We start from the raw sequence: 22,516 nt of genomic DNA on the forward strand, positions 1-22,516 counted from the left end.
AGTCCTGTGAGCGGGAGGAGTACTTGGGTACCGTCAGCGTAGTTGGTGTATGTGATCTCATGTGCGTCCAGTTTATCAAAGAGAGGTTTGGTAAAAAGATTATAGAGGGTAGGAGCCGTACATGAGCCCTGAGGGACTCCATACCTGATGGTGGTAGGCTCTGCGTTAGCTATATTGGAAAACACTTTCATCTCTCTTCCTTCGAGGAAGGAGGTGATCCAGTTTGTGGCTTGTTTGGAGAAATGTGTGGCCTGAGTGAGATGGTTCGTGAGGATGGCATGATCGACTAAATCAAATGCCGCTGAGAGGTCTAGGAGGAGCAGAAGGGCCGGCTTGGCTTTATCTAAAATTCGGGTAATTTGGTTCTTCAGATCTAGTAAAGCGGTTTCAGTGCCATGACCTTTGCGGAATCCGGACTGCCTTTTCCCTAGGACAGCGTTGTTTTCCAGGTAGGACTGTATCTGCATGTGTGCAGCTTTATCTAAGATTTTTAGATGTAATGGGACGGTAGTTGTTAGGTGGGGCAGGGTCCAGGGTTGGTTTCTTTAAGAGCGGGCGCACCCACGCCTCTTAAGGCTGTCAGGGACTTTGCCCGTCTTGAATGAGGCGTTGATGAATACATTACATTTCATTTGTTATGCATGCTATTGACCCTAAGGCATAAAGGCGCAGACAACAAAAAGACATACAACACAAATGAGGACAGGCTTAGAGGTGAGGATCAAAGCATCCTCGGTAAATTATTTCACTATTCCCTGTAGTATGATGCAGTCTATTGGAGAAATCCGTGAGTACAGTAGATCAAACAAATAAGAAAGTCTTCAGTTCCTTCTTGAAAGATGCGAGGGAATAGTGATTCCTCAAGCTGATAGGAAGATTATTCCACATCGCGGGGGCCTCCACCAGAAAGGCTCCCTTTTCCGCCTTCATTGTTTTACATCTTGGCTGTATGATTTGATTAGTGAGGTCGGATCTCAAAGATCTTACATTATTCTTTGAAATAATGTGCTGTTGTAAATATTCAGGCATTACTTGTAGCCGGCATTTGAAAACTATAACCAGTACTCTAAAATTAATCCTGGCTTCAATAGGTAGCCAGTGTAATGAGCGTCTGGCCACAGTTACATGGCTATGCCTTGGGAGTCTAAGAACGACTCTGACCGCCCAATTCTGTGCTACCTGCAATCTTTGCACCTCTCTTTTGTTGATGACCAGCAGGAGGCTACAACAATAGTCCAATTTAGCACCTATAATTGCCCTGGCTATGGTCTCAGCGCTTTCCTGAGAGATCATTGGCCTCAAATGAGCCAAGAGTCTGATATAATAGACTACACCTGCCACCACTGATGAGACATGAGCTTTCATGCTTAAAGTCGAGTCGAGAGTTACTCCTAAAATTTTTGTTTTTGATAAGGGAATAATGATGTCCTCCCCCAATTTAAAGGAGCTATATTCTTGACTCAACTTACTAATCGCCTTAGAGCTGCCGACTATTAGCAGCTCAGTCTTACTGCGATTAAGAGCTAGAAAATTATCCAACATCCATTTTTCAATGAGGGCAAAAACTCTCCTCCGCCTCGTCCTTTTTGTGATGTCCTGATAACTTGATAATACATTGAATGTCGTCTGCATAATTAGAGAACACAACCCCCTCCTCCTGTAACAAAGAAGAATGGGGTCATGAACAGGTTATACAGACATGGGGACAAACTTGCCCCTTGTGGGACCCCATAAAGAACAGAAAGTGGACTAGCTTCAGCAGAGGCCGAGCAAACTCTACTTGTTCTATTCTCCAGAAAAGAGGCGATCCACCGGGCTGCTGAGTCTGAGAGGTTAGCCACCTCTTGTAGTCTTGGAATTAAGATCGAATGCTCGACCAAATCAAAGGCTGCTGATTGATTTAGAGAGATTATCAGGGAGAGGCCACTTCTATCCATTTCCCCCATTAATTTAGATTTCAGTTCTAATAACGAGGTTTACGTCCCATATTTCTTCCTGAATCCCGACTGATTTGGATGGAGGATGTAATAAAGGTCTACATGCTCTGCGAGTTGACTGTAGGTCACTGTATCCAAAATCTTAAGTAAAAAGGGTGTGTTGGAAATGGGTCGGAAATTTAGCGGATTATCCATTGGCAGTCCCGTTTTTTTTAGAATGGGGGTAACCATGGTTGCTTTTAATTCGTTTGGTACACCACTTGCTTTAAGAGAGGCATTTATAAAATTACAGATTGCTTTAATAAGCTGCGGTGGACATGTTTTTATAATCATGGAAGAGCAAGCATCACCCCTACATTGTGACGGTTTCATATGCTCTATGATTTTTAACAGCTCACTTTCTGTATGTGTGAATGCTGTGATGATCGGTGTGAGGGGTGCCGCACACGCTTTAATTATGTTGGGGGGGCATATATCGCCTTTACATTGAGATGGTTTGAGCTGTTTGAGGATGTGGAGAGCATCTGATTCGGTGATTGGAGAAAAACTGAATTTGGAGGTGTGCTTATCTTTAGCGGTATTGACGGAGAGGGCCTTTTGGGGGTGCAGAGCCTTGAAGTGTTCTGCTATATTATTTTGAAGAAGGTCTATTTTGTTTAGCGTCGCTGTTTGGATGCTCTTGCACCAGGCTTCATCCTTAACAATCTCATCTGTACAGATTGGGTGGACGGTGAGCTCTTTAAAGATGGTGAAAAGCTATTTTGAGTGGGAGTTGGCTTCCAGGATACGTTTATTGTAGGTTTCTGACTTCGCCTTAAATATGGCACTTTTGTATTTTTTGGAAATACAAAGAAAGTCTACGTTGGTGGCATCACAGGGATTGGCCTGCCATGTTTTGAGGGCTTGGCGCTTGCATTGGCGTAGATTTAATAAGTCCTTCGTGAACCATGAGTTGGAGTGAAACGATTTTTTTTCTTTTTTGTTTTCAAGAGGAGCTGCGGCGTTGATGGCATGGGTGAGGGTGTCTTTGAAGATCTCTGCTAGAATGTTGGGGTCAGAGGAGAAAGGAGGTGCTAGGCATGGGTTGTTGAGAAAGGGACGTATATTGTCTGCTGTAAGTTTTTTGGCACTTCTGGCTAGCTTGGCCGGTGCGGGTATAAGTGGTTTGGAGTATAAGGATATGGGGATGCAGAATTGAAGGCAGTTGTGATCAGACCATGGAAGGGCTGTGTTGGAGTTGAGGGTGGAGCCACAGTTGTGATCTGCCACCCAATCTAAGATACAGCCTTTATTATGGGTTGGGGCAGTGACTATCTGAGTGAATCCTAGTTCTGTGAGGTTTCTGGCGAGAGTGGTAGCTGCTTTGTCGAGTTTATCATTGTATCCAAGGTTTAGGTATGCAGTGTTTTGGAAGTTTGTTTGATATTTATTCCAAGGAGATGGTTGGCTATGCCTGTGAAGTTATTGACAGGGCCTGGAGGTCTATATATGACATGAATGTTTAATGTATCTTTAGGGGAGAGGGTGAGTTTGGCTGAAAGGATGTCAGTGGTGTCTTCCCCGGTGGTGGGAGTCTGTCTTAAGGCTAGGGTGTCTTTAAAAATTAGTGCGACCCCACCTCCCGTTTTAGCTAATCTGTCCTGTCTTAAGATCGAGTAACCTGACGGTACAGCTAGGCTGATAGTAGGGCCAGAGGCAGAATGCAACCATGGAACAAGTTACTTACCTGTAACTGTTGTTCTCCAGCATGGGTCTGGCATGGATTCACATGCTCATGAATATTCCCCGTCGTCAGGCTGGGAATCCTCGGTAAAGAAAAAACCAGTATCAGTTTCGTTTCTGATCTGTCTTTCGTAGTAATAACCAATCACTGGTCTCTGCGTCATACTGACCACAGCCAATGACTGCCCTCTACCTAAGCCCCGCCTCTGGCAGCCATCTTCAGGTTTGGAAGCACGTGAAGTGGCAGTATGACCAAGTGAAGAGCCGCAGAGGGGTAGGCGGGAGGGTTCGCATGTGAATCCATGCCAGACCCATGCTGGAGAACAACAGTTACAGGTAAGTAACTTGTTCCTTCTCCAGCATGGGGTCTGGCATGGATTCACATGCTCATGAATAAATAATACATAGCAGTACACACATGCACAACCAGGGAGGTGGCAAAGGCTCAACATTAAGCATTACATCAAACTCAACATTAAGCATCTTACCTCCTCACCAGGCTCACCTCAGGCGAACAGGTTGCGCAGCACTGCTTGGACGACCATGGACTCCTCCCTGGAATCCCGATCGACGCAGTAGAATTTCGTGAAGGTGTGCGTCGACCTCCACGTAGCAGCCCTGCATATGTCCAGCAGGGGCACACCAGAAAGGAACGCCGTGGTAGCTGCGATCGCTCTGGTGGAATGGGCTCTCGGACGGCCAGGCAGCGGTCGGTTTGCCAACCGATGACAGTACATAATACAGCCGGAGAGCCATCTGGAAATGGAAGCCTTCGAGAGTGCCTTCCCCTGATTTACAGGTCCAAAATTCACAAAGAGTTGTGACGTCTTCCGAAAACACTTCGTGCGGTCCACGTAGAACTTCAGTGCTCTAGCCACATCCAGCGAGTGCAAAGTCCTCTCAGCCGGCGACGAAGGCGACGGGAAGAACACAGGCAACACCAAGGGTTCGTTGAGGTGGAAGTCCGACGGCACCTTGGGCATGAAGGAGGGGTGCGTCCTGAGCACTACCCTCGTGTCGTGAAAAGTCAAGTACGGGGCCTTGCAGGAAAGGGCCTGGATCTCTCCCACTCGTCGTGCGGAGGTGATGGCCACAAGAAACGCTGTTTTCCACGACAGAAACTTCAACGGGGCCCAGTGCAGAGGCTCGAACGGAGGTCCCATGAGCTCGGTCAGCACCACGTTGAGCTCCCACGCCGGTGCCGGAGCCTTCACCGGCGGGAACGATCTGAACAGTCCCTTCATGAACTCTTTCACCAGACGATGAGACCACAAGGACGTCCGCCCCGTGGTTCTGGTGTATCGGGAGATCGCAGCAAGATGAATCTTGATGGACGCGTGTGCCAGTCCAGCTTTGGCCAGCGTCAGCAGGTACGGCAGTACTTGGGGAGCGGTAATCCGTAGAGGGTTAATCTTCTGTGCGTGGCACCAGACAGAGAACCTCTTCCATTTGTGTCCGTAGCATTTAAGAGTCGAGGGCGCCCTGGCCTTTGCAAGAACCTCTGCAGTCGGCCGGTATGTCGTATCCTCCAAACTCTAGCGCTGCAGGAGCCAGGCCTGCAAGTTCAGCGATTTCGGGTCGTGGTGGAGGATGGCGCCTCCTTCCCTGGAGAGTAGATCCGCGTCCACCGGCAGCTTGATTGACGGGGACGCTGACAAGTCCAGAAGGTCCGGGAACCATATCTGCCTCGGCCACGCAGGTGCGACGAGGATCATCCTGCACTGTGACCTCTTGAGCTGGTTGATGAGCCGGATTAGCAGTGGCAATGGAAGGAACGCGTAAAGGAACAGGCTCTCCCAGGGGAACGAGAAAGCATCGCCCATGCTCCTCGCCTGGGGAAACCTGCTGGCGAACCTCCGGCACTTGGAGTTCGTCGCCGTCGCAAACAGGTCGATCTGGGGTGTGCCCCACCGTCGGAAGAGGCGATCCACTAGATCCTGCCGTAGTTCCCACTCGTGGCACGAGCGCAGCTCCCTGCTGAGTGAGTCGGCGATGGTGTTTTTTATCCCTGCCAGATGAAACGGCACGAGAAACATCCTTTGGGCGACGGCCCAATGCCACAGGTCCTGCGCCTCCTTGGACAGTGCTTGGGACCTGGTTCCGCCCTGTTTCCTGATGTAAAACATGATGGTGGTGTTGTCGGTGAAGATCCTCACCACCTTGCCCTTGAGGGACGGAAGGAAGGACCTGAGGGCCCAAAACACTGCATGGAGCTCCAGGACGTTGATATGTAGTGATTTCTCCGTCGGGAGCCAAAGGCCTCTTGCGTGCAGATTTTCGGTGTGCGCTCCCCACCCTTCCAGGGAGGCATCCGTGGTCACTGTCTTCTGGTGGGCTGGGGTCTGGAAGTCCATGCCCGCCGTCAGATGCGCGCGGGTGCCCCACCACCGGATCGCTCGTCGGAAACTCTCGTCGAGTGTGATCCTTTCCTCGAAGCTGCCCGTCGTTTGGATCCAGCGCGCGTCCAGGAACTCCTGCAACGGGCGCATCCGGAGCCTGCACAGGGGAATGAGGTAGATGCAGGAAGACATCATTCCGAGGAGGGACTTGATGGACCTCACCTTGGCCACGTCGGCCACCAACATCCGTTGTACCTTGCCCAGGATGGCCCTGGTCCTCTCCTCCGACGGGGAGGCCAGAAGGGACACTGTGTCGAGCCTTGCTCCCAGAAACAGTGCGTCTTGCGCGGGTACCAGGTGAGATTTGGCGTAGTTCACGGAGAATCCCAGGTCCGTGAGAAGCTGGACGGTCCTTGCCGTGTGGTCCACGGCGAGCTCCCTCGTCTTGGCTCGGATGAGCCAGTCGTCCAGGTAGGGGTAGACGTGGATCCCCTCTCGGCGCAGCTGCGCCGCCACCGGTGCAAGGCACTTGGTGAAAACCCTGGGTGCCGACCGTAGTCCGAAGGGGAGGGCTTTGAACTGTTAGTGACGCCCTTGGACCACAAACCTGAGAAATTTTCGGTGCCCCCTTAGGATGGGAATATGGAAGTAGGCATCCTCCAAATCCAACGACGACAGGAAGTCTCCTTCCTCCAGCTGACCCAGGACGTGCTGGAGGGTGACCATCCTGAACTTCTGAGCCTTGATGAACTTGTTCAGACGTCGCAGGTCTAGGATGGGGCGCCATCCTCCCGTCTTCTTCTTCACGAGGAAGTATCTCGAGTAAACTCCGGAGCCCCGAAGCCTCTTTGGGACGAGTTCGATGGCGCCCTTCCTGAGCATCGCCTTTACCTCCAGGAGAAGCTGCGGGACGTGAAGCTCTTTCCTGGCCACGGGGGGGACGCGCGGGCACCTTCTTTGAAACTCGAGCGCGTGGCCCCGGGCTAAGGCGTCCAACACCCAACGGTCGGTGGAGATGGACTCCCACACGCTGACGAAGCTCGCCAGCCGGCCTCCCACCGGGGTGCTTCGATGGGGGCCCGACCCCACGGTCGGTTCAATCCTGTTTCGACGAGGCTTTGCCGCCTTGACCTCCTTGGCGACGACGGTGGGGTCCGCCCGACTTGCCTCGTCCCCTATAGGCCTCCTGAGACGACGAGCGGGCCGCTTGACGGTAGGTGGAGAAACCGCCGCCGGAACCTTTGGAGGCGCCCTTGCCTCCGCTGCTCCGAAAGGGCGGCCGTCGTTGTTGCAGAACCCCAAGGGCCCGGGCCGTCTCCGTGTCCGCTTTAATGGCCTGAAGGGAATCGTCCACTGTTTTTCCAAACAGGTTGTTCCCATCGAACGGCATGTCCAGGACTCTGGTCTGTACGTCTTGACGGAAGTCCGTAGCCTTGAGCCATCCACGCCGCCTAAGGCACACGCCGTTGCCCAACTGGCGAAATCCCGTATCGGCGATGTCCGTCGCAATAGTGATGGCGTGGTCCGACGCCACCTCACCTTCCTGTAGGATCTCCAGGGCATCCGCCCTCTTGTCGTCCGGTAGGAAGTCCAGCAGGGGAGCCAGTTTGTACCATAGCTCCCTGTCGTAGCGGGCCACGATAGCCAAGGCGTTGGCCGCCTTAATCGTCGTCGCTGCAGACGAGATGACCCTGCGTCCCATAGAGTCCAATTTCTTTCCCTCGCCGTCCGGCGGGGAAGTCGATGTGGAGGCCGCACCCTCCCCAACCCCCCGCTTTCTTCCTGGCCACCGCGGAGACGACGGAGTCTGGGGTAGGCTGCGCCCGGAGGCACAGGGGGGCCGCGTCCGGGATCCGGTACTTCTTTTCGTACCGGTCTCTTCTAGCTGGCGTCGTGGAAGGGTTCTTGAGGAGGGCGAGGCCCTCATCCCAAATGTCGTCCAGTAGAGGCACCGCGAGGACCGTCTTCCTCTTGGCCTCGCGCCGTTGATAAAGGAATCCTTCCTTTTTCTTCTCCTCAGGGCAGAGTTGGAAAAGTTCGGATGCCCTGGCGATCATGGAGTGGAACGATCCAATCTCGTCGGGCGGAGAAGCCCTGGTGGGAGGTGACGACGGAAGATCCTCGTCGTAGACCTCGTCGTCCGTACCCGTCGCGGCCGTGTCAGTTCCCGTATCATCCCCTCGAGTCGTGGACGTGGAGGAGGGCTGGACGGGGCGCGACGGCTGAAAAGGAGGTGGAGGGTGAATCCTTCTTTTCTTGGGAGGAGGAACGCCAGAAGGTCCCGGTTCTGGGTCCCCCGATGGGAGTGGTTCCTCCGCTGGCAACGGTAGTCTCGTCCTTATCTCCGAGCATAAGGACTGTATAGCCAACAAAATGGCCGCCGAGTTGTCTTGCGGCGCTGGCAGAGGGGAATCCGACGGGCGATCAGGGGCCCCGTCGGCGCCCTCGACGATGTTGTCGTCACCCGCGTCGGGATCCATCCTGACGGGCCGGTCTTCTTCCACGCCGAGGCCGTGGCTTAAGACCTCGATCAGCTCTTCCTCCGAGGTTGAAGCCGAGTCTACGACGACACCCTGCCCCCCCTTTTTCTTCTCCGCCGGAGATTTCACGGGGGTCCTATTGATGGGCATAAAAGAGGACTCCCTCCGAGGTGGCAGGGAGACTCTGAGCCCCGATGTCGCCACCACTGGCGTAGCCTCCACAGTCTGAGCCAGGGCCGCCGCGACAGTCTCGATACAGGCCTTGGCCGGATGGATTAAGGCCTTCACCACCTTAGGTGCGCTCACTGCCTTATCCTTGAGGGGGGAGGACACTGCCTCGCTCCCCCTCCGATGGGGCCTTCGAGCTCGACCGGGGCCTCTCCAGGAGCTTCGCCGGGTGCTCGGCCTTCCTCTTACCCGACCCAGAGCGTTGGTTCGTGGTTGATGGTACCGGGGAGGGTGCGCCCTGCCTGGCGCCCGTAGAGCCCGACCGTTCGGCGCTCCCGGTGCCAGCGGACTCGCGGTGCTTGACCTTGTGTTGGACCCCCGTCGCCGGGGCGTCCTCAAAGGTCTTAGAAGACCGCTCGGATTTCTTCCTCTTCTTCTCGCCGGACGGGCTCTTCCCTTCCAGCCAGTTGGCGAGACGTTGATGGCGGTCCTTCATGGTCCGCTCCGACATGTTGCCGCAAAACGCACAGTCCTTCTCCACGTGCGTCTTGTCCTCATGTAAGCAGTAAAGACAAAAGGAGTGTTCGTCCTCCTTAAAGACATTCTGCAGCTGGCATCCAGGGCAGACCCTGAACAGCTTTCCGGGCGTCGAGCTTCCCTTCTCCTGGGCCATGTCCGAGACGGGCCTGAGAAACTTCTGGAGTCCTCCAAAAGCGTAGCTCGACGAATCTTCACCCTTGAGGGGCGCAGACTAATCCGACACGGGTCCCCGTTGATCGGATGGAGAGTCGGTGGAGCTTGAGGCTCTTTTGACCGAAAAAACAAAGTTTTTGAGAAAAAAACGTGAAAAAAAAGCACTAACGCTCGAGAGCAATAGCACGAGGATCCCAACACATGAACGTGCAGTAAAAATCTGAAGATGGCTGCCAGAGGCGGGACTTAGGTAGAGGGCAGTCATTGGCTGTGGTCAGTATGACGCAGAGACCAGTGATTGGTTATTACTACGAAAGACAGATCAGAAACGAAACTGATACTGGTTTTTTCTTTACCGAGGATTCCCAGCCTGACGACGGGGAATATTCATGAGCATGTGAATCCATGCCAGACCCCATGCTGGAGAAGTTTCTATTATGGCTAACATATCTAAGTCTTGGCTGGTAATAATATCATTGACTTCTAAAGCGTGGGCGTTGAGTGAGCGAACATTTAATAGAGCACATTTAAGGTGTTGGAGCTTTTTTGATTGTGGTGGCTTGAGGTCGGTAATTGGAATGAGCTTTTTGGTAGTGTGAGTAGGCTTATTAGTCATGTGATGTCTGGGAGGAGCGAGCGTCGGAGCCCTGTTTAGGCGCTTGTGGGTAATAGTGTATGGCAGGCGGCAGGTCTTAGCGTGAGTGCGTGAACCTAAGCGTGAGTTCCTAAGTGTTACCTGCATGGGTGTGGAGAGGAATGCTAAGGGGAATGTGCGTGTTCTGAGTCTGTGCTGCCTGAGTATGATCTCGGGCATTTTGGGGGGAGTAGCGTGTGTGGTGGTGTGCCTTAGTTCCATGATATGGCTGTTGGGTTGCCCTATGGGCACGAGGTAGGCAATACTACTAGTAAATAAGATGCAGACTAAACCTATGAGGATGTACAGTGTGTGGGTGGTGTACATATTGAGATAGGAAAGCGAGAGCAGGGATGCTATGTGGGTTACACAACACAATAGCACAGTAGTTTCTAAGCGACCATAAGGCACAACACAATAGCACAGTGGTCTCTAAGCGACCATAAGGCACAACACAATAGCACAGTGGTCTCTAAACGACCATAAGGCACAACACAATAACAGAGTGGTCTCTAAGCTGCCATAAGGCACAACAGAGTTGCATAGTAGTCTCTGGCGACCATAAGGCACAACACAATAGCACAGTGGTCTCTAAGCGACCAGAGGCACAACACATACCGCGAGTAGTGTGGATATCGATATCAACTACACATACGGGCTAAATGCAGATATCAAATGGCCAGGCATATAGGTGCTAAATGCAGTTATCAAATGGCAAGGCACATATGGGCTAGATACAGTTATCAAATGGCAAGGCACATATGGGCTAGATACAGTTATCAAATGGCTAGGCACATATGGGCTGAATGCAGTTATCAGATGGCAAGGCACATATGGGCTAGATACAGTTATCAGATGGCAAGACACATATGGGCTAGATAAAGTTATCAGATGACAAGACACATATGGGCTGAATGCAGTTATTTGATGGCAAGGCACATATGGGCTGTATGCAGTTATCAGATGGCAAGGCACATATGGGCTTAATGCAGTTATGAAATGGCAAGGCACATATAGGCTAAATGCAATTATTAAATGGCAAGGCACATATGGGCTAAATGCAGTAATTAAATGGCTATGCACATGTGGGCAAGATGCAATTATCTGGTGGCAAGGCACAGGCACATATATACAAGGGGCACATTAGGCAGCTCAGGGCCTGCAAAATAGGCTAGTATATGTATGCAGTCCAGGGCAGATACGATATAAGTCAGCTGGGTGGCCAAGCAGGATCAGGGTGAATGGCGCTGGGCAGAAGGTACAAAGTTAGCAGGTTAGCCAGCACTGACGTACCTGTTGTGGTATGAGTACTTGCAAGGGTCCATACTGGGCTGATGATCCTACAGGCTGGGGAGAGTGCAGAACTGCAAGGGGTCGATTAGGCAATAATGCTACCGGTGTTGGGGATTTGCGAGGCTCAACCTCGTTGTCCAGCACAATTACTACTTTCTTTCGTTGCCTTCTCCCGTGGGTCGGCGCTCACCTGGGCGTAGGCGGCCATCTTGGAGGGGACTGCGCTTCGTGTGTGATCGTTTATAACGCAGAGGGCGCGCAACTTCACAGCTCTATTGGTGTAGGCAATCTCCAGTACTTGTGGGAAATAGTTGAATGTGAGCGAGTGAATAGTTAAGGGGATTCAACTCGTACGTATAGCCATTCAAAGGTTTGTGCAGGGGGAGGAGCAAAGGAAAATGTTGCAGCAACACAAATAAATGGCAGTTAACACCTGATAAAAAGATCAAGGAAAGGGTGTTGAGAAAAAAGCCATCACACCTGTGATTTAGTTGCACAAAATCAAATTGCACAAAAAAAGACAATTTACATTTTAAAAATAAAAGTTCTCCTTGAATCGGGCAATCAATAGTTGGAATATAAGTCTTGGGATCTGCTTGACACAAAGGTACATTATTTTCCATTCAGTGTTTTTCACAAAATGATTTATTTAATACAAATATTTTACTTAACTCGTGAAGGTAATAGAAACATGGATGCAGAATTATTACCACAATAATTAAATTGCAAAGTGTACAGTAAAACTAGTGTGTATTAGCCATTGAAAAGGGTAACAGTTTTGAAATATACTATGTCGACAAAAGAGAGAATTTGGAGAGCACATTAGGATCTCTATTATCCCCAAGAACAGCATTAATAGAAGAAAATCTCTAGAAACACTTTACCCAAGTACACCGGCCCTCCACAAAGTACTTGCAGATCACTTTCCCTTTCCGATCAGAAAGATGTTTATCATGGTCATACCGACGATGTCGTCTTCCGCCACCTCCATCCTAGTGAAAACAAAGGCTTGGTTTATGACTTAGTAAGCAGTTAACAAAGGGAGTTCATACAAAATAAAAATAACTGTGCACAGATAGCAAAATATAGTACATTTACATCAGAGCATGCTCCTTATCCAAACTGCTCGCTGTGACGGGATCAGGGTCTTGACCTTTTTGGGCGAGGTGGTAATCCTCTAACCCGGGCATATGACAGCTGACCCCACCCCACAGGCAGGTTGAGGAGTTGCGGGGAAGGGGTCAATTTCTGAATATGTACTGTATGGCTCAAATGTTGGTACCACTATCACACCAGTCCTTCCAGCCTCTTTTCTTACCACAATGTATTTATATTACTTACAGAACCACAGTCTCCAGAAACCAGTCAGTCAGCCAGCCAGCCAGCAGCAAAGTGCACCACACAAAGAAGAATGGATGCCTAATACAGGTCTCGCTCTCCCAACCCCATTCAGATTACTGACAAGAACACCTACTTCCTACTTCCTGTGGCTACAGGAACGAGACCCGCAAAGCAGACGCAAATCTAACCGGGCCGCAGAAACCCCATAAATGGCTGTGAATTAAAAAAGGGTGGCGACATTTGAGCTTTATGACACTATAAGCCAGGCCCGTGGAAAGTGCAGGGAGAGGTCAGGTTTTAGCAGGGTCCAAAGGGAAGGGGCGGGGGGAGTCGGAGAACAAGGAAGGTCCTAATATGTATAAGACCCACACTCACAAGCATGGATTAAGGGTGTTTGGGTGAGGTCAGGAGGGGAGTTGGTGGACCAGAAGGGGGCCGGAAAGTGAAGCAGAGTGGTGAGGAGTTGCAGGAGATATTGGATGAAAGTGCAGGTAAGGTGTTGTGTGCAAGAGTCTGTGAGTGTCACCAAGCTTGAGAGAGTAGAGTAATGGTTGTGGAAGTGGGTGTAAGAGTGAGTGGTAGTAGAATAGGTGTGGGAGATAGGGGAGAGTGAGAGTAGATAGTGAAAGGCGAGATTGGTACCGAGAGAGAGTGAGTGAAAGAGAGGCAACAAGTGTAGAGAGGGAGATTGGAGAATAGGAGGGAGTAGCAGGAGGAAGGGAGGATAATGAGAAAGACCAGAGGGACAGAGGTGGATAAATAAAGGAGGGAGCAGTGGAGGGAGGGAAAAGTGAGACAGTTCATAAGGACAGAGAAGCAGAGAGCGACAAAAGAAAACAATAGGTGGGAGACTGAGAAGGAAGAGTGAGAAAGATTGGAGGAGATTGGAACAGAAAGGCAAAGACATGAGTGAGTAGTAGGACAGAGAAAGTAGTAGCAGGAAGGACGAGAAAATTATTCACCAGGGGTGAGGGAAGAGAACTGGCAGAGAAACAGAGAAGGAAGGGCATGAGCAGGGAGAGGAGAGCGAGAAATGTAAAGTTACTCACCGTAGTGACTAACGTACTCCTAGACAATAGTCCCCTTTCTTCCATACTTCATGGGAGTCCCCCCACTAGGGTCAGGAATGGAATTTTTTCACTTATAAAAAAGCATAATTTTCCCTATAAATGTAAAGGTGCGCAGAGACATGGTGTCCTGGGCACGTGCGCTCTGCTTGCCCCACCATCCGGCATGGGCCCTTTTACATGCCGGCCAGATATATCCTGATTAACTATACTTTTTTTTAGGGGAAGAGGACAGAGGGTTGTATGGAGGAAAGGGGATAAGGACTAGAAGCAAGTACTTTAGTCAATACGGTGAGTAACTTTTATTACTCCTACGTTCGGTCCCCTTTCCTCCATAATTCATGGGCATTTACAACTGATATTAGCCCATAGGAATGAGTGTGAAGTCAAGTATTATGCAAACAGGTTTCTGAGCATTGCCTGTCCAAAGGCCAGCTCAAACCTGCAGCTGCGGTCCAAACTGTAGTGCTTGCAGAAGGCGGATTGGGAAACTCATGTAGCCGCCCTGCTGATAAAACTGCCATGGAACATGTCTTTGGAAGGCCGTGGTGGTAGTCTTTTCCCTGCCCGAATGAGCATGCAGCTTTGTTGGGATTTCCCTGTTCTGCTACTTGTAAGGTTCAATGGTAGCCGCCACCATCCGTTTCGCTAGGGAAGCTTTGGAGGCTTGCGAGACCGGGTTCGCTCCTCCAAACGTTAGAGCGTCCGAATTGCAGAACTCTCTTGTCCTGTCACGGTAGAATTTCAGTGTCCTTTTGAGATCCAGACAGTGGCGAACCCTTTTTGCCTCCGACTGTGGGTTGTGAAAGAAAGTTGAAAATACAATTTCCTAATTTAAATGGAAAGCTGAGACCACCTTTGGTAAAAACCATGGTGTCCTTGTGGAATACAGTGTACGGTTCTGACGCCACAAGTGCCTGTATCTTGCTAATTCTCCATGCCGAGGTAAGCCCTACAAGCAACACTGTTTTAATATTAACTAGCTTAATCTCAGAAGTGGCTATGTGCTCGAATGGCTTATGTGCCAGAGCGGTAAGCACCACATTTAAATCCCACTCCGGATGAGGACGCTTGACCGGTGGATACAGTCTTGTTAGCCCTGTGAGGTGTCTCTTCACCACTGGGTTTGACGTGGAGTAAGACATAGAGCCTGAGTTTCATTAAGACCCTTTCACTGCCAAATAGGTGCGACACGTGTCTACCTGCACTCCCTTCTTTGCAAGATATGCCGAGAGCAATAGCATATGGTCCAAGAAGCAGGACCTAGGGTCTATTCCCTGATCCCTTGCCCAAAATCCAAACCTTGACCACTTGCTTTTAGATTGACTCCTAGTGGAGTCCCTTCTCACCTTCTGGATAATTTGCAGATTCTCCTCAGATAACTATAAGTGTTGTAGCGGCACGTGTTCAGGTACCAAGCCGCTAGTGCTAATTTCTCTGGTGTCGGATGGACCTCCACCCCTTCGTGTTGTGAGAGGAGAGTTGTTACTGCCAGTGGAAGTGCTACTGGTCCACTGGTCCTTCCGCCACCAACCGTACCAGGTCTGAGTACCATATCCTGGATGGCCACTGAGGCACCACCAGTATGAGGCATAGCCCCTGGGACTCCCGGACCTTCCCCATTACCCTCTGTATAAGTGGAGTTGGCAGGTAGGCATATGCCCAAAAGTTGCTCCACGATAGGTGTAGCGCATGCCCCCGAGATCGCGTGCCTCTGCCCATCTAAGATGCTAATTGTTTGCATGTTCTGTTGCTTTCTGTGGCAAATAGATGCACAGTTTGCTGGCCCCGTGCCTGAAATATTTCGCTCAGAACTTGGGGACTTACTTCCCATTTGCAGTTTTCCTCTCCCAGCCTTCGTCGCCTGTCTGCCTATACATTGCTGTCCCCCGGCAGATGGACCGTCGAGAGGCGGATGTTGTGGGAGATTGCGGTGAGGGGACCTGGCTCCCCTTTGCTTGTTGATGGAATACATGCAGCCTGTTTGAATCAACATCTCCCTGTCCTTGATTAGGGGAAGGAATGTTCTTAGCGCTAGTTATATAGCCCTGAGTTTGAGCACGTTTATGTGGTTCTCTTTGTCCAAGGGAGACCAAAGCCTGTGGACTGAGTGAATGAGTAGGGTGGCCCCCAGCAATCAATCTGCTGTTATAATTACAGTCGCCACAGGCTGTGGAAACGGCACCCCACTGAGAGGTTGGTCTACTCTCTCCACCATAAATGGTCCGGCCGTAGAGCCCTCAATATGGTGCAGGACTGTGGATCCCTCTCCTGGTTCCAACAGCTCGCCAGATGCATCGTGTTCTCCTCATTCTGAGCCTCGTTAAGAGTCAGAACCACCAGAGGGACATCAATGTCCTGCTGAGGAAATTACTGATCAGCCTGTGTCTGGATGATTCTTTCAGCTTGCGTGTCCCACACTAAGCCTAGAAACACCAAGGACTGGGTGGGGACAGCTAGAGAACCCCAGCTTGTATAGGATGACCATGAGATACTGGGCTGCATGCTGCACTGCACCTGGCGACGTAGCTCTGATCATCCTGTCGTCCAGGTGCGGATAGACATGGTGCCCTTCGGGATGGAGGCCACCAAGTTCATTCGCCTGGTAAAGACCCTATGGGCCGAGTTCAACCCAATCAGGAGCACTTTGTACTGGAAGTGCCAGCCTATAACGGTCAATGAGAGAGCGACGGTGACGGTGTCAAATAGGAACGTGTACATACACTTCATTGAGGTCCAGGGAGCACATCCAATCTCCTCCACAAAGAGACTCCACAATCAATGCCAGCGTGACCATCTTGAGTTTTTGAAGTTGTAGGTAGTGGTCGAGGAAAGACAGATCGAGGACCACTCTCCGGCCCAACGGGTTCTTTTGTTGTATGGAAAAAATCCTTGAATAGAAGCCGGATCCCCTCCGAGAAGAAGGAATCTCCTCCACTGTTCTGTTCGAAACCAGAGCTGAGATCTCTGCCATGAGTGTGGGGACCCAATCTGTCTATCGGGGTGGACAAAGATGGAAACCTGTGGAGAAAACGGAGATGGTCCAAGAGCTGTGGACCCAGATGCCCTCCTCATTATTTCTTCCCAATAGAGGCTGAGGCAAAGGGAGGCTTACTGGAAGAATCCCTTAGTAGAGGGACGCTGCTGCTTACGTCATGCAGGCTGGGTGACATGTTAGGTTGCCACGCTGTGCGTTCCTAAAAAACACAGGAACCCCCAAACGCTGTTCCTCTGTGCTGCGACCTGCCTTGCGGTTGCCCAAAAGCTTTACTTGCCGGTTTGGCTAGTATGGCCAGCGATTTAGCAGTCTGGGAGCTTGCCTTCTTTTTATTGAGCTTCTCACCTGTAGAAGAGTGGAATACATTAACACCTTTTAACGGGAGGTCGAGAATCCGCTCTTGGACGCCAGAATTCAATTTAGTGGCTTTCATCCATGCCAAGCGCCTCGTGTCTTTGGCTATGCAGATGGCCCGGCCCACTGTATCTATGTGGGCCACTTCTGAATCCCTGAAGTCTGGCGCCACCACCTTGGTCTCCACCAGTCCCTCTTTGAAAGCAGCCTATTTGTGGAGAGGAAGTTCTGTCAGGAAGTTGGAAATTTCCCTCCATAACTTCTGGTTTGCGTCAGCCAGCATGGCATCCGCATTTGCCTGCCTGAGGTGTAGCCTAGCTTTATGGTACACCTTCCAGTAAGGCTCGAACGTCCTAGCCTCCTTTGCTAAGAGGGATGTAGTGATGGTTGACGTGGTAGAAGCCTGTGGCTTCGAATACATGGAAGCCACCGCAATAACAGAGGAAGGAGGCTGGGGCCGCGCTGACAGCAGAATGGTGTCGATATCGGCTTGCCTGTACTTTGCATAGAGCCTTTTATTTATGGGCTGGGCAGTGAGGTTTGGACCATTCCTTTTTGACCAGGGCTTCCACATCCTTTTGCAGGGGTATGCCCGATCTGGCTGTTGACCTTAATGTTAACACCTCAGCCAATATACCCGCCTCCGGCAGTTTCTGTTGAGGCTGTGGTATCCTTAAGAATTCTGCCAATCCTGCCAGCCTGTCCGGAAATGCCCTGGCAGACGTCGATCCTCTTTGTCGTCCTCATCCGTATCTGTGGGGTCCGTCCCCGTCTGATCGTAACCTTGTTGCTGAGCTCCCACTGCAGGCTCAGGACCCGGGCCCACTGTGTTTGGCTGTTAGGGACCGGCGGTGGTGCAGCTTTTGAGGCCCCTAACAGGGCTGGAGGGTGCCTGAATAGGCTTCTGTGGAGGCCCTTGCGCCAGTGGCTGAGCCCGTGTTATGATCACCACAAGCCGAGGGTCTCTCAGGAGTACGAAAAGGTGCACAGCCCACCAGTAGGAATACAATCCAGTGGTAAAGTCTGACACAACAATTGAGTGTCTTCCCCCTGGCGGACGTTCTAATGGACACACTTCCTAACTGTAGTGGGTGGGAACTCCGGGGTACAGGAGCTGCAGAGAAGGACCACGTAAAGGGGGTAAGCATAGTGCTACTAAGAAAAGTAGTAGAAACTGTGAAAACAGCATCAAGCACAGCACAACACTTGGATGTTGTTTTGGCTAGCAATGAAGAAGATGCAGTAATTATAACTCTAGTTCTGTTTAACAAAGTGCTCCCCATCAACAAAGTCTTGATAAAGAAACCTAACTAAACACCCAAGTAACTATTGAGTAAACATAAAGATACTTTACAATCCAAGGTCCAGGGTCCAAAAGGGGGTCTGGAAACCATTGCGAGAACATGAGCGAACGTCTTGTTAAATACAGTTTCTGGATGCGGCGGCAGTTACCTGATACAAGACACTTCTGAGAAAAGGACCCAGAAGCATCACGTTCATGCGTAGTTCCCAAGGAGATCAGGAAACAAAATTAGCTTGATTTGTTTAGTTGTAGCTTGGCGCAATAGCGGTACACTGACATGAGAGGCAAGCTACTGAGCGGGTTTGAATGTCTGCACGCCTGCAGCTGCCAAGAAATGCCGCCATGGGATTCACAACAACTGAGCGGCTTTGCTGGCCGCCGCGCCCCCAGCTGCCAGTGAACGCAGTGAGCGTGAGCATAATAAACTGGGAATCTCAACAGCCGGGGCTGGTGGCTGAACTGGGACTGCCGGGGCTGGTGGGATGGGGAGCTGTTCTGGTGATGGAGGCATCACCTCCTTTATGAGGCCCTTCAGTATCTCTGCCATTTGCTGTGACCTCATGAGGGTCATACATTTCAAAACGCTGCTCCTCACAAGCTGGTAACTCGTGACCGGGTGCTGAGGGCGTGTTCGTGTTGGGCTGGGGGGACCTGTTAAGGCCTTGCCTGGGTTGCATCTAGTTTGCCTCTGTGTACCTCTCCGATACCGAAGGCACTGGGTATGCCGTGCACCATGTCATTTGTGGTGTCATCATAGGCGACCACTCCACCTTCAGGGTGAAATCTTGTCTTGGCAACAAGGGTGTAGAGCCCGGAGGTTTGTCAGACTGGAATGGCAGCGTACCTCCATGCGGTGCCATTTTGTCTTTTGAAGCTACCATTTTGTCTGATACAGGAGGAGTGCGCAGGAAACTGTGGTGTGGCAATGAACATTGCATGAGTAGGCCCCTTGTTGCCCTTGAGCTACTGCTCGGTAGCACCTCAGGAACTGATCTGAAAGGCTGTGTGCCCAGAGGCTTGTGCCCGGTATTGCCCTTGTGTGAAAGTGCCCCCTCAAGCCTGGTCCCGGTGTTAGGGTGATGCCCCTCGGGAGTAATCCCGGCATTAGAAACTTGCATTCCCTTAATCTGGTACCTGGTAGGATCCTGAGACTCCCACAGCCGTTAGCTACTTGTGCCTTGGTCCCTGACTGGTACTAGGATCTTAACGATCCCTCCCACTAATGGGATTCCTCGGAAAGGAACCCCTCTTGCGGGGTGCTTTGGTGAACAGGTGTTACGCTCACCTGAATTCCACAGGGGCATCGAACGAAGCTGGACTGCTGCGGTCTCCCCCAGTGTGACTCGTAGCGAAGTGATGATCGACTGCACTTGCCCACTCAGTTTCGTCTGCCTGGCCCACAAGAATATTTTCCTAAAAGCAGTAAAGGGGATTAGCCACCCCTGGTAGCGAGGTTACACTAACACTATTTTCCCTGAAAACTTCCAGTATTCCCCTCCATAAAGTCTCACCTTATTGCTTGGGAGGATGAACTCTCCATCCTGCGTCGAGTGCAGGGGCGCGTAGAAGTTCAGTTACTTCACTGATCCGAAGGTATTTGGCAGAGTTCCAGACAACAATGACTCCGAGGTAAGTAGTGTGTAAACCGAATGTATAGTTCTTTTAGAGTTCAAATGTCTGTTAATTCACTCTTGCTCCTTTCATACCTTTTCCCTTGCAGCGTGATCCAAGGAGTGAGTTTGCCTCGATGGATGAAGGTAGCGCTTAGGTAAGAGTCAGTTTGTACCAAGCACAGTCTAGCAAGTAATATTGTTCTAAATGTAATTAACCAATAGTTCTCCATCTTCTTTGCAGGTGCGGCACCTTGCCGAAATGTCTAACGTAGGATGGTGACCAGCGCTGCCCCGAGCGGTAAAATTCTGAGTAAGTATCTTGCAGTAAGTAAAAGAATGTCTTTGACGGAACCCCGCTCACCTTTTGTTTGTTCTTGTCTTTTCAGATGCTGATGTTTCGGGCGGCGATTCAACGGGTGCTGCGCCGGGTCGTGGAGATGCTCCGAAGACAGGTGAGTATTGAGCGGCGCGGCGCTGCAGCTGTGAATGCGACGCGGTTTATTTTAATGTCTTTTTCCTTTATCCACAGGTGCAGCTGCTCCAGAAAAAGATGATGACCAAATGGAAATCTCCTTGTTCTAACCTGTTCTTCTTTCCCTTTTCTATAGGATCGGCTCCGGACACAAGACGGGTGTGGCTGTAGACTGGATGCTGGACTGCAGACACGGTGAGCGTTATATGCTGCTAAAATGCAGAATAACGCGAAGCGTGTGCTGCTCTTCGGGCGTGGTTTAAATAGCATCAAAAAAGTAGTTCCCATGTAAGAAGTTCCAGTACCACACCCAAGCAGCAAAATAGTTCCTAAAGGAAAGTAGTCCCTTCATGGCCTATACATGAGTTCTTTGCAGGATAAACTGCATAGTTTAAAGTTGGCAATATGAGCCTGGCGCCTACAGCATTATGAGCCTGGCTCTACGCCTACGGGTGCCCGTTCCCTGGACAGATGGACCTGTTCCTGATGTCTGGGGGCAGGCATCGTGACAACAGGGTACTTAACTTAGGTCTTGTCTTTCGTCTAACAAAATCCATTAGCTGCTCTGGTGGTGATCTGGAAAAAAACTCTCTCCGACTGGCTAACCGATTTTTAAGTGACCATGGGGTAAGCGCGTCCCAAGTGGAACAGCCTTCTCAACGGTGACCCTCTCCGAGGCACTGGAGACAGAGCGTGTGAGGATCTGACAGGAAAGACCCATCACAAGACAGGCACCGACTGAAACCCACCTGGACCGACATGCGCCGGGGAGGTGAGGCACTGGTGGCCAGTGAAATTACAAAAACAAAAAATAATTACCACAAAAAAAGGAAAAGAAGTAGAAACTCCCGGGGAAATTGCCAACCGTGTGGAATTATGAGGGCAAAGGTCTCAACCACAAGCGCAGTGAAGAGGTCTACCCCAGTCAATGTTGAAAAGAGGAATGAGGAGAGGCGCCGGAGGGCGGGGCAAGACGAGCGCATGGCCCGGGGCCATGCCTCTGCGTGTTTTTTAATTTAAAGGGGAAATGCTTTTATAAGTGAAAAATGGTTCCCGTCCCTAGCGATGGGTGCCCATGAAGCAAAGGGGATGGGACGTAAGGAGGGTGTGAGAGAGAAGGCATATTTGGAAGCTCATTTGATATACTGTGGGACATCATCAGAGTAAGGATTCAATCGAAGAGGTGTTAACAAAGATAAGGCTACAGCCTTCATGGCCTCATCGAAGGGCCAGGATAGATCCAGACAGTGGTCTATACCTATCACCAGTATAACATTATGACCAGCTGGGGAATATGGAAGCCTGAGATAGGATGGCAGGGGCTCACGGGAGGTTAAGAGGTAGACCAGATAGCCCACTTCTTCGAAACACAGTAAGAGGCCATGTCCTATATCGTACAACATGCCCCGAACAACGGTTGGCGGATAAATACCTGTACGCAGAGGCTGCTACCCAAACACTTGTAAAACCCCTGCCTCAAATGCAAGGGGGCAGTACACCCACTCCGCCTCAACCATGTTCTAATGTTACCAGGCGTGGCCACACAAAGCCACCCACTGTTTCAGACTGTTAAGTTGGTTCAGGGGGATACACCGTCCAGTTGGAGGGATGGTGAGGGTGGGAAGGGAGGGGGCTGGGGGAAATGGGAAGTAACAGGAAAAACTGACGGCTGGGCAGAGTACGACACACATAAGAACTACAACTGGCACACCAATATGATATATTTTAACCACACATGGCGGCATCTGGGCTAACCAATAGGATAAATCTCCTATCCTGGAATGTTAGAGATTTGGCAAACCCCATCAATGCCAGGAAAATACTGGCCTACGCCAGGAGTACAGGATCGACATCCTCTACTTACCAGAGACGCACGCCACAGGCAGAGTATGGAATTCTCCTTGCAATCCAAAGGAGTGCTAACCATCATACATCACTGCACAGGCTTCCAACTGTGTGATCGGCAGTAGACACCGAGAGGTGGTTTGTGATTATATGGGGCGTGCTGAAGAACCAGGAGGTAATTCTAATAAATACATATGGCCCAAACATCGACACTCTGGAGTTCTGCCTGCACGTCATGTCACAGATATCACCCCCCT

The 22,516-nt window shown here is 50.8% G+C and overlaps 1 protein-coding gene across 2 annotated transcripts in view; it reads right to left on the reverse strand.

The window, feature by feature from the left end:
- Nucleotides 1-22,516, reverse strand: part of ZC3H4 (zinc finger CCCH-type containing 4) — a 748,106-nt gene that overhangs the window by 278,750 nt on the left and 446,840 nt on the right. For both annotated transcript variants that reach the window (XM_069644536.1, XM_069644535.1), the window contains exon 8: nucleotides 12,151-12,258. In XM_069644536.1, coding sequence (XP_069500637.1) covers nucleotides 12,151-12,258 — 108 coding nt within the window. The remainder of the gene's footprint in view (nucleotides 1-12,150; nucleotides 12,259-22,516) is intronic.

Source organism: Ambystoma mexicanum, chromosome 2p, assembly GCF_040938575.1.
Source record: "Ambystoma mexicanum isolate Mex_15411 chromosome 2p, UKY_AmexF1_1, whole genome shotgun sequence".
In the NCBI taxonomy this organism is placed as follows: domain Eukaryota; kingdom Metazoa; phylum Chordata; class Amphibia; order Caudata; family Ambystomatidae; genus Ambystoma; species Ambystoma mexicanum.